Here is a 13,108-nt window from a genome sequence, read left to right as displayed (position 1 = left end):
AAATTAGTTAATATACTCCACTTTATATTGCATTGAATGGGATTTACAATGCAGGGATATTTTCAATTATCATTGGGGTTGTAGATAAAATGTTAACATTGTTATTAAACAGATATACACCTTCTCAAACTATAGTTGTAGCAGTTTTGAAGGGCTTATGAAGAAATATAGTTTCTAAAACTAATAATTAAAACGAACGATTTTCTTTATGTAATGGTACAGTTTATTTAATTTTTAATAAGAGGACAAAAATGTTTAAAATTTGCAGTTTAAAACATGCACATTCACAAAAGGCCAATGACACAGAACACTGCATAGAACTGAATATTACGCGACTTTAATAACTGTTTATAAAACACAGTGCATTGAACATCGAGATAAAGACACCTGAGAAAACTACTATAATCACAGACTCAGCACTCTCCACTCATGCAGCATCACGATTTCTACAGCAGTTTCAGCAGGAATGGTTGTTCATGGAGCTGAAAATACTATTTTATTTTGAATGCAAACTGCAATTTTCCATAGTAGCTGCCTTCCAAGGCTGCCTTTTTTTTTTTTTTAACCTAATAAACTTGAAAATGTGAAAAATGAAGCTTGAAGTAGTAAAACAAACAACAAACAGTGTTTACTGCATTTATGGCTTCTAGTCTAGAACTATGAAACAAAAACACGTATTTTCAAGTATTCTGCTCACATCTTTGCAAGAGCAGATTTACCTATGGAAAGTTGCTGTTAATTCAAAGTAAGCAAGTATGAAATCTAGCTTTTTTTTTTCCTACTTAAGGGAGATTTATTTGCTGAGAAATTTTGTGAGCTTTATTAAAAAAAGTTCTTAGAGGCAAGCTAAACAAAAGTTTCAATTAAATTAGTTCAAATTTGTTTGTAAGATAATTTACTTAATAAAAAAAAAGTTGTGTGGAGGACCAGTTAATTTGTGCACTGAATATTAAGTCTCAGGTAGGCCATGAGGGAATTTTAAGGCAGAAATAAACATCAAGATTTACAGCAATAGCCATGCGTTGGCCCAGACCACCTTAAATATTAATTCATGCAAACCATAAACCTATCAAAAACACAGCTGCTCTCATACAGAAAATAAATCAAGGCGAAAAATGGAAAACATTTATTTCCTTTCCTTCAAAATTCAACTTACATTCCATTTTAATAGCTGTTGAAGGTTAATTAAAATGCAGCAAAGTATAACAGTTTCACGAGTGACTTCACTTATTTTAATGTGAGAAAAATCAGACTATGGTCTCTTTAAGAGGCATTATAGAAATGTTCATCATTAAAAAGCATTTATTAGGCACCAGACTGCATGGTGTTTACATGAAGTAATTTACAAAAAGAATTCCATGGGCCTGGTTCATATGATGTGAACAGGGTGGCAATTTGCTCAATAAATTTTGTACATGATTATAGACTTATTAGATGATATAAGTCTTAGAACCAGGACATATTAAAGGGCAAACTGCACAAAAATAAACACGAATGATTATTTAGCTTTGTAATAATGATGATTTTGTTATACATAAAAATTTGTGAATATGCAATCTAGTACATTCAGATTAGTATTCATTTCCTGAAAGAACATTTTAAGTGACAGGTAAGTGATACACAGCATACACAATGCAGAACAAATCATCACGTGATTTTCACACTGGCTATGTAGGGTGCAGGACTGCAAAATTAAAATACAAAATGTAATGACCAGAATAAATGTAGATTTCTTGAATTCACTTTTTTCCCCTGGAAATTAAGAGGAATCGCTGATTCCATTCAGTGACCACACAATTCATGTTAATGGCTAATACTGAATATAATACACATTCACCTGACTTGATTAGAAGAAGTTTTCCATTAACTTTGCCACGTTGCCCAAGCAGGCTCATGTCAGCCAGAGTATTGTGTGGGAGGGTGGATGGCGCTTATTCCATTTAAAATTTACTACATTCCTGAGAAACACCAGTTTTCCTGCTCATACTTTCTACCATATAGCATTTTTCTAGGTGTGAGACACCAATATATTTTTATATGTATATATAAAACATTTAGAAAGTTCATGCTCAATATCACTGTGTACTAGTCAATGCTAAAGAAGCAACTTCCAACTTTTCAATGCAAAATGAATGAGGATTTTCTGCTGTGAGTAGTATTTTCTGAACTGTAAACATTTAAGCAATGGTGTTAGCATTTGCCAGAGTCCCTATAAGGGACTTTTTAATTGAAGAATGTCCCTTATTTCAGAAAATACACATTAAAAGTCACTTCAACTATTTATTTTAATCCTGGTAAAACTGTGTTACCCACCCCCACCCCCACCCCACTTAGGAACGTTAAAAAAGGAGGGTTTTCTCTAACACTACAAAGTCACTGCAGTTGCAATGTTGTCTTTTAAGTTTTACCAAGGTGGTCACTCCCTGCTGCCTACCCCTTAACTCCCTACCGAGAAGCTAAGAGATTGACTTAATGTTGATAATTCAAAAACAGGTCCATGGGACAAAAAGGCATAAATCAGTCATGTTTCAGATCATGCTTTTTCACATTATTAACCATGAGTCCTCCACTCATGTTGAAGAGCTCCACAGAAACAAATCATGTTTCCAGGTAAAAATAAAGCTTTCAGTTTTCTTAAGTCAGAAAATTCAGTTCTATTACACTCATCACATTTCTGTATTAAAATTATGGAGACGGATGTCACCTGTGAGGTGAGGGGAAATGGAAGCAGCCCTTTTCCGGAACTGCAATTAAGTGTTTCTCCCGAGGGATGTACTTCATGCTTCTTTTTTTAAAAAAGCCGTTATTCCTTTTACTTGATTCTTGTTTTCTATTTTTTTGTGGTTTGACTTCACCTGTCATCACAGAGGCCCAGATACTCTGAATAACCATTCGGTAACACTGTGACATCTGAATTTTGAAGATGATCGTAGACTCTCAGACCTGTGGTCTTGCATATTTGAATTCATGCTTTTCTCAATCTGAACTCCGAATGGAAAGGGTGTGGAGAGTAACTATGTCACCTTCTTAACCCTTTTAAATTCAAATTATGTATGTCATAACCTCTCTTATTTGTAGAAAATGTGGGAGGCATACATGTAACTAAAGAGCTAAAAATTCAGAGAAGGAAATGATATATAGACTAAAATTTTAAATCTAGATCGAGAAAAAGGGTGAAAAAGATGTGAAATTATTAAACTCAAGGAGTGATTTGAAAATCACCTCTCTTCTTAATTGTAGTTGACTTAGTTTTTTAAAGAGGAAGTTCTATCTATTTTGCTGGTAAGTCCACTTAAAGGCAAACAGGCTTTTGAATACAAGGCAAAAAGTTTGCTTCAATCTCTGAAATGTATCTGAAAGCTAGAATTCTTCTTATTTCTACATGAAAGCGTTATGTTAAAAATAGTGTAGAAAACTGGTTGTGGTTTTTAAACAGCCCCTTCACCATTAATTGTTGGTATAGCAAAATAGGCATTTTCAGGAGATATCTTGGAAATGCTGAAACAATTAAATTGAATCTATATTTTAAAGCATATTAACAAAATCTACTCATGATGAACAGAGTTCTTTGTAAAGTTATAGGCTTGAATAAAATAGGTGTTTTTAAAATGGGGGGTGGGGAAGTACTACTTATTTGTTCCAACTAGCAGCATGTGCCTAATTTTGGGAGCGGCTTGACAAGGGCACTGTTAAGCCATTCTTGGTTTTAAGTTCAGGGCAATCACCTTGACCTGGGGCGTGCCATCAAGGACAACAGGCATCTGGAACGGGCACTACTCGGGAAAACCAAAACACAGGACAAAAAGCTGAGCCTACAGACACTACAGAAGCCCAGGCATTTATCTGACATGGTTTTACAAACACCTCGACAGAAGTACTGGAAATCCCAAATAAACACTTAAGTACATTTTTCTTAAAAAGAAAACTCAAAGGCAAAATGACATCACTTAATCTACAGCAGAAGCCAGGTTGTAAGAAAAATCTCAACGATGATGAAATGTCATTAGAAAGGATGGAGACGTAAGTACAGTTTTAAAAATCAGTATTGTAACGACAGTCACATAATCACGTGTGCACTTCCACCTGAACAGACAGACAAATGAGAGAGAAGCATTTGTAAGGCCAAAGGTGCAACATCACAGATATTAGTAGCAAATGCCTTGAAATACTCATTTTTACAAATCACTCTGAGATTGGAAAAGTCAGGCATGCAGATCTCACAGCAGAACTGGAGGTAAACTTTCTTGTAAATTTCTGGGCAAATGACTACTGAAGGAGAAATAGTAATACATTTATTGAACTTCTTTGGCAAACATTTATCAAGACAATTTTTGACACAAACACTTATCATTAATGTCTCATTTAGAAATTTTGCCCAGTGAGTGGCTTCTTTAAGAAGGCTGTTTCCTCCCCGCCCCCCACCCCGCAGCATGTTCTGAAATCTAAATTTGGATATCAAGAGTCCCTCTTACTACCATTTTACAGAATTTTAATCGTGAATAGCCTTGTGGTGTATCCAAGACACTGATAGTTATAGCTCCAGAGTAACAGCAAAAGAATACTGACCTTTTTTCAGTTGGAAAAAAAAAAACACTCTGGCAAGATACAAGGTCATTTTCAATGTCTGTTTACAAAGACTTAGCAAATACTTTAGAAAATCTGAAAGAGATGGTGTTACAGTATAGTTGCACAGTGCTTACGTCTATAATATACATGAATCTGAATGTCAGTCAATGAGATGAGCTCAGATCCATTTCCCCTCCTTGGACCAGACTGGAATTGGTCAGCAGATTCTGGTGAAGACCTGGGACTCCCCGAAAGGACGTATCAGAGCTGGCCTCGCAGCCCCGCGACTCATGACCACTCATCAGGCCTCTGCTTCGTGGTGTCATATGCTCTGATCACTTCAGACTGTGAGACGATTCCATTTTCGTCTTGAGAGAAAGCATACCCATCTGTAAGTTAAAATAGAAACGGTGAGCTTGAAGTCACAGGAAGTCTCTGTTATTCTGAGTTTTGAGTGTTCACTTTCTAACTTGGGGAGCTAATGCATCCTTCCCTGCCTTTAAAAGCATAAGGACACTAATTTTTAATGTCTGGGAACGACATGGATTCAAGTGCAAAATGAAGAGTGAGGTGATGGTGGCTTAGATCCTCGGCGCTCTGCTCCCTGGATGGACAGAGGCTGCAGCACCCCCCGCATTCTCCCTTCTGCAGATCATGTCCAGCTCCTCTAATGTCTGCTTCCTGCTAGCAGAGGGCTGCGGGGTGCACTCAAGTGGGAGCGTGTACTCCAGATGGATCAGGCGGATGAGAGGGAAGGAAGAATAAGAGCAAGGAGGTAGACACACACAACTTCCCTCAGAAGACACGGTTCTGGACGCTGAGCATCTACAAATAAACTCACTCATGCCCCAGCCTGGTCACAGGGGGCCTGGGGATAAGAAATGACCCCCAAGGGGCTCCCATCTTTAGAAAAGGCCTCTTGAAGCATAAAGAGCAAAAGCATTAAACATGAGTATATACACATGAAAATAAATTACATGTGGAAACAACATGAAACAAAAGATATATTACTAACACAAATACATTTACTACAGGGCTTTATATATTATATTCTTTTTGAGATCCTTCAAATGTTAAGAGGGCATGATACCTAATAATTTCTTACAACTCTAAATATTCATAAATATTTTTGAAGGGGGAAATATGTTTCATTGTGTGCTGTTTCACACACATGTCATTGTGTATGAAAGCTGAAAAGGCTCTTGCAAAGTTATTCAAGTAGAAAAGATAACAATACCAAGTAAGCTTTTAAGAGTTAAGATTTATTTTACTGGTTCTTTTTAAGATTTAAGGAGGCAAGGGGCATACAGAAATATTTTTTGTGAAGTGAAAGCAGCAAGATTTTCAAATGCTCTATCTTTTCTGCTGAAAGTGAGATGGCTGTGGTCAAAAGACTCTCTAAACATTTGTTATTTATATAATGTGTTGCAAATGTGCAAAATTTGTTTTAGGTGTTAATTGTAAACAGTTAAATATCCTTCAAGTCAAAATACTGCTCCTATAAATGCAATGAGGTAATGGCGGAGAATGTGTTTAAAAATCAGAACTCAAATACTCACGGAGCAGGTTTTGTTGCAGTGATTCTGACCGGTACAGGTTCACGTGGTTCTTCTTAAAGACGTTCTTGAGCAGTTGCGCCCTCTCTGTGAGGCTGCAGAGCAGGTGCAAACGTGCGAAATGAATTATCAGCTCGGCGGAGACCCCAGCGTGCCCACAGGACCACCAGAGTTAGACTTGAACAAAAGCCTGTTTGAGAAATCTGTAGTCTGAGGATTCTTTTTTACCCTCTTTTCTCAGACAGCAAATGAGGTTGCAAGTATTTAGACAGATACTTTAGAGGCCATTTCCCCCTACAGCTCAGAAGAGTTTTGTCCCCAATAGTGCAGTCAAAAGATGTCCCCAGCCCCAGTGTTTAAGTCAAAGAGAGATACAGAACCTGCACGATACAATTAACAAAAACCACAGAATCCACCACTAGGGATAGTACCTTCTAAAATCTTAGCTGACTTACTACACAGAGCAAGTATGGCATTTGAGAATTAAAAAAAAAAAATGAACCATTACGATACCTTTTTCCTACTTGGCATATATTCTGGTATAAATTAATTTTTTTATACAGAAAAAATCCAAAAAATTAGGTAAAGAAGAAATCTCATAGACTTTTTAATTAGAAAAATTCCACTACCACTCTAATATGGTATGAAACGTGTTCCTTAACTTTAAAATAAAAAAAGGCATTTTCAGAAAATAATTTACTAGGTAAAGTGAGAAGAAAAAACACTTATTTTTCAATAAACATTTAGAATAATCTTTTCTGCAGAAGTGAATCCATGTAATTATGTAACTTCTACAAGCAGAGTGCAAGAAATACTGCGTCTGTTTTTCTGTCCTGCTCACAGAACAGTGTTTCACACAGTGGGAAGTCAAATATCTGTCAAATAAATAAATTTGAATAGTAATTCTGAAATGCACTTTTAAACATCATCAATCCTCCTAGTCATGCCGTTTCTCCACTGGTTGATTTATAAAACTTTGCTTTGATATTAAACCACATAACAAGCATGAAGAGCTAATAAGTAATCCACATGTGTTGCAGCAAATGTTTATGCAATTTTGTTTTAATCACTGGAACCGACTCAGTGGACAAATTTCCATCTTTTAGCTTCCCCATTTTAAGCTTTAGTTAAACTGCTGTAAGTTATGTTAGTTCTGTATATTGCCAATTCTTTTTAGACCCTGAAATGGAACAATATTTATCATACACACACAAAAAGAGGATCATCTGCAAAATGAACTCATTGTAATTACAGAAACATTTAGGCTTTTGCTGAAGTAAAATATTTGGAAATGTTGACATTTGTAGTAATCTTACACAGATATTTTTTAAAAGTCTAGGGGTGTTAACTGGTACTTATTAGACATACTTTATTGTCATTGGGAATTAAGGCAAGAAAGCTAATTAATCTTAAAACTCTAGTGGTTTTGCAAAAACTTGTAAAACTTGTTTTTGCCAGTGAAATAAACAGATATGGGGAATGAGAAAGAGCCATTTTTACATACTTTTCTTACTCTACTCTTAAAATGTTCTACCATTACCGACCTGGGGACTCAGAGGGACGCTAAAACATGTAACTGCTTTGAGGAAGTCAGCGGCTTCAGCAGCAGGTGGTCTGACTTTGTTAGCAGAGCACTCTGGATGGGGCGCTGGGAAGTCTCTGGTGTTTAAAACTGAAATGACTACAGAAGGCTAGAGGACAGCCATGTGTCATGATGGAGCTCCTTCTTCCCAAAATACATTTCCCAGGTTGTAGGCTAGCCTTCTTAAATGCATGATCCTTTAATATAGAAGTGGCCCTTGCATATTATGGCAACCAAAATATATGAGACAAGGTAATTTCATTTTGTAATGGCCATTTAAGGCTATATTTTCACTCAGCTGTCATGTCACATTAATGTCTAGTGTTTATTTAAAGAAAACAGTTTCTTTCTGGGTAAAGAAGCACACTGCTGTGGAAAGCGCCCGGGCTCTGCAGTCTTTGATTTAATTCTGTTATTTGTGAGCTGGATTGCCTTAGGCAGCCGTTCTCAGACACCTCATGGAGAATAGGACAGTTCCAAACCTTGGGCTGAGGGAGGATTCAGGAAGATGGCACTGAGGAAACACTCAGCCACTTAGAAACACCAGCTCCTCCCACCCTCACCATTCCCTACATCCAGAGAAATTTATTATTAAAAACCCACCACCAACAACAAACCAACTAGAACAGAGACCATCACAAGGCAAAAGATACGTTGTGAGGATCATTTCTGATGCCTTGGTTTATACTCAACATTGACTCAACAGGAGAAGTCTATTGCTAAACATGAGTTTTAATTTATAATGCCCCCCACTCCACTTCTTTAGGAAGGCTACCAGGTATTGTTTTTTGCCTTAGCTACATTGAATCTCTTGTTTTTCATTAAGATAAACAACACAGAGAGAAGCTAGGAGAGACCACCATCACTGTCTCCATGACCAAATTATCTGACATCTACACTTCCCTACTTTAAAAAGCTCGGGCTGTGGACCAAACAGCAGTGATGAACAAATTAATGAGGACTGACCTGAAGATCCTGGGCTACAATACTGTTTAGTAGAGGCTGATGATGACATACTGGCTAGTGTCTATAGATACGTGTAGAAAATGATGGCTCTCATTATTCATGCTTGGCCTTACTATAAGACGCATTGCTTCACACGCACAGGAAAGATATCCAGTAATAACTGCCTGTCTCCAACGAGCCCAGTGTCTGCAATCCTTTAACACTTTGGGGTTCTCAACTCATATTTTTGTTTTGTTTTAGGAAAGTAATATGTTACACACAATTTATATATGTAATTCTCCCAAGTGAGACCTTAGAGACCCATATCCCCAAAATTAATATTTCTGCTATAAAACACAGACATATTTACACTGCAGAAAAATAAACAGTATCAACGTCCTTATATTTTGAGAACAAATTGTTTTGAAAATCCAGCAAATTTCCCTATAAGCTTGTGGAAAAAAATTGAATTTCAAAGCTTTTTGGATTTTGGAAATGTAGATGCTTCTGCTCCCTAGTGTTGGAGCATGTCCATAGAAGGTAACAGCTAAAGACAGTTTCATAGCTTACGAGTTAGTTTCTTTACCGAAATAATAAGTCATGGCTACAGAGTGACCTGGAGGAGGAAATGGCAACTCGCTCCAGTATTCTCGCCTGGGAAACCCTGGACCTTCTTGACTCAGAGATTGAACCCGGGTCTCCTGCGCTGCAGGCAGACTTTTTACCATCTGAGCCACCAGGGAAGTCAGGAAAATAATATGATAAATGGCATACTTATTTCTGTTAAAAAAGGACTCATTCTTTTAACCAAGATGTTTTAATTTTTGAAAATGAGTAGAGATGAGAAATGAATTATTGTAAATACTAATCTGGATATGGTGCGTACAAGTTAGTTTCTCTGACACAGAGAAGCTGTGTGTTTACATCTAGCTTGACTTCAGAGTAGTGCTTAGTGAAGATTTAAAAACTGGGGTGATCAACTTACAAGGTCGTTCTTAAGAACTGCATCCTTCTATGACAAAAAAGTAAGCAACCATTACACTGGAGCTTACTAGTCTGGGAAGTGTAACCTAGACAGCCCTATGTTCTCGTGTATCACATTTTCATTTAACTTCCCACAGGTTAGCCCACTACTCAACTATCCTTTCGCCTCCCCTTTCACTAATGGACTTATTCTTTGGCTCATTCTCCTGACCACTCATTCATCCATTCAATAAATATTAACTGAATGTTACCACGTTCCTGGCTCTGTGGTTGGTGCTGGGTTGCCATTAAGACTAAGACAGAGGCCTCTGCTACAAGGAGCTCAATCTAGCAGGGGACGCGAGCAAACACAGGTTGGAGACACAGACTCTAGTAAACTGTGGCAAATGCAGAAACACAAGAATAAACAAAATACAGAGACAGCGGAGTGGGAATTGACTTCATCTGTGGAATGCTGAGGTGAGTGCGTTTGGACTGGGTTTTGAAAGCCAGGAACTGGATTACCCGTCTGTAAGAGGGTCTCAGCTTCTAGACGAGGAATCCGCACACGCCGAGGCCAGGAAGCATACAATGATGTGCGTGTGTTGGCCCTCAAGGAAGCCTGGTGTCACTTGAAGACACAGAAATCACCATTTCCCCCTCTTTGAAAAATGCAGATGAAATCAGCTCATGCTTGAAAATTTGACATTCATCTCATTCTCCTCCGAGGTTCCTAAAACAATTCTGTCAGTAAAATCAGACAGCTGCCAAGCTGCCTTAGAACGCAGTTTGATGTGAAGGCTTTGCCGACCAGTTGCTACCCTCTCACAGATCTTCCTCTCCTCCAGCTGCCATCAGCAGGGGATGCCACGGCCAGGCTGACCATCACCATCATTTTGCTCACCGGTCAGCAGCAATGGCAACATGGGGTCCATACCAGACTAGGGGTTTTGACTGGGCTATTCAGCTAACAGCTAACTTAGTCCTGAGTCCCTGAAATAAGCTGAACCGCTATTTTAGGCAAACGAGCTGAGCAGCAGCAGGAAATCTATCAGACACATTTTCTATGGAGAAGTTGTTAGTCATTTACACTGAATTCACTTCTTTCTTCCTAGGCTCTCTGACTTATTTAATATAAGGGACTACACATATCACAGACTCATGGACTCTTTAGGATCCAGAGACCAGAGATCATCATATCGAACCCTCAGTCTGACTTATGAATTGTTGAAGTCACTGATATACTACAAATGATGAAAAAAACTATCACATGAAGGGGCTTAATGTAAGTTTTATTAACACACAAATAGGAGAAATTTACTAAGGGCAGTAACAGTACTATCAGTGGACCTTCCCTAATAATTGTCAATATTCTTATTCATGATTCTGTGAGCTATTAATAGAACTTTTTTAAAAAACAAACATTGTATACTGGAGTGTAGCTGATTAACAATGCTTTGATAGTTTCCGATGCACAGCAAACGGACCTGGTCATACACATCCACGCCCCCATCCTTTCCTAAGAGCCAGAACTCTTCCTGTATCCTTTTTATAGCTAGAGGGAAAGCGAGAGTGAACATTTCCTGAGGGGCGATTTATGAAAAACAGTGGAGTTGGTGTAGAGCTGGAGGCGAAGGGAAGAGATGAGGGGCAAGCGCGGGGAGGTGGAGCTACTCCTGTGATCTGAAGTTAGGGGTGGTCAACTCATCGCGGACACCGGGACGCTGACAGTGAGGGTCAGAACCGTCCCGTTTCAGGCAGGCTCCGTCTGGCGCCAGGCCACTACGTTCCTGAAAAGCAGTCTAAGGAGGCAGAATAGTGCATGACCGGGGTTTCTAGACTCAACCGACACGGGCTCAAGGCCCCAGCACGGTCACTTCGGACCTGGAGAATGCGGGTCTCTCTGAGCCCTGGTTTCCCCATCTGGAAAACATGGGGATGATGGATTTGTGCATGAATGTCATGGCGGTTCCGTGAGAGAAGCTGTGCAGTGAGGGGTGCACGCCCCACAGGGGCCGGGGCTGCTGATTTCAGGAGAGAGGTGCGGACGGGGTATGACGCGCCCCTCTGGCCTGAGGAGAGCAAGAGAGGGCTGGAGCCAAGGTCTCAGCCCGAGTGCCCCGTCTGACACTTACTCCATCGTGTCTAACTGAGCAACAACAGAGAATCACGGTGAAGCCGACAGAGACCAGGGCAAATCGTCTCCTAGGGTCGAGACAACATGCTAGCTCGCTTCAGTGTGACGGGAGAGGGAGAATCAATTCCTGGTATTTTCATCATAACCGTGGATCATTGCAGAGTGCTTTCAAGTAACTTTAGTTTCTCTTTTGTAATGCTTTGTGAAGTTCAGTAAATTCGCTTAGCCTTCTAACCTTGCTTTTTTTTTTGGTGTGTGGGGGGTGGGTGGTGGGGATGTAGAGGACTCACTTCATAGATGACTCCCAGCTCAGCTCCCAATAAAGTACTGAGCCACGGAGGCAACTGAGGGACAGCTGACTCTACGTCAGCCTCTGATTTTGATCGTATTCTGTGCATTTTCTACGAACACTGCATTTTCTTTTTCAGTTTCATAATAAACACTATTTGTACCCACCATTTATTTCGTGCTCGTTAAGCCCCCAGCCACCTGCTTTACTGACACTGTTTTCAATTCTCACGACTGGCTGGGAGGGAGGTATGGCCACTCCCATTGTGCAAATGAGGAAACTGAGGCTCGGGAGCTCTAAGCAACCTGGTTGAGATGCAGGCAGCTCAGAGAAGAGATCTGATTTGAAATTGCATCTCTCTGGTTCCAAAATCTGTCAGTGACGCTGCCAGCTCCATGTCAACAGATAAGCACAAGTTTAACTGCTTACTTCCAACCGCTAGCAAAAGAACAATGTAAAGCTCACCTAGAAAAGAACATAGTATGTGTTTTACCTTTTTCCAAGCACAACTGCTCCTGGGTCTTGAGATTTTGCCTCCAGCTCCTGAACTTCATCTACTAATGTTTTAAAAGCAGTCCTCTTGATACTGCAAAAAAATGAAAGCGAAAGAAAAGAAAAAGGATCAAAGTATTTGTGTGAAGATTTAAAACATTATAAAACAAGTTTTTACCATGCTGCTTCTAAGTACAATAGTAATAGAATACAAGGAGTTTTTTCATAGAATCTAAAAAATTATAGTAATTTTGGGCATTAATATAATTATAGAAACAATGGTCATAAATGGTTCAGGTTGATAGTAATAAAACTTTCATAGTCATTAAACAAGCATCACATTAACTAACTTTAATGATATCTTTTTTGTGGGAAGAGAGAACATTTTAAAACTTATAATCCTTGAGAAAGATTAATAAAATTGTAGATTCTTCTAGTCTCTATTTTATATATGTTTAGAATCAAGCAAGAAAAAATTTCCTTTCACAACTATTGTTCACTAAAAATTTATGGGGGTGTGTGTGCATGTGTGGGGATAACATAATTTTTTCTTCTACCTTGAAGGGGTTTTTCAGGCT

General features: G+C 38.8%; 1 protein-coding gene across 3 annotated transcripts in view; it reads right to left on the bottom strand.

The window, feature by feature from the left end:
- Positions 1-205: 205 nt before the first annotated feature.
- ATP8A1 (ATPase phospholipid transporting 8A1) overlaps positions 206-13,108 on the bottom strand; it is a 225,987-nt gene continuing 213,084 nt past the window's right edge. For all 3 annotated transcript variants that reach the window (XM_043438424.1, XM_043438425.1, XM_043438423.1), the window contains 3 exons: positions 12,532-12,624; positions 6,126-6,217; positions 206-4,955 (listed from right to left, as the gene is read on the bottom strand). In XM_043438424.1, coding sequence (XP_043294359.1) covers positions 4,855-4,955; positions 6,126-6,217; positions 12,532-12,624 — 286 coding nt within the window. In that variant the 3' untranslated portion in view covers positions 206-4,854. The remainder of the gene's footprint in view (positions 4,956-6,125; positions 6,218-12,531; positions 12,625-13,108) is intronic.

Source organism: Cervus canadensis, chromosome 19 (assembly GCF_019320065.1).
Source record: "Cervus canadensis isolate Bull #8, Minnesota chromosome 19, ASM1932006v1, whole genome shotgun sequence".
Taxonomy (NCBI): domain Eukaryota; kingdom Metazoa; phylum Chordata; class Mammalia; order Artiodactyla; family Cervidae; genus Cervus; species Cervus canadensis.
This window is presented reverse-complemented; position numbering and strand designations above follow the sequence as displayed.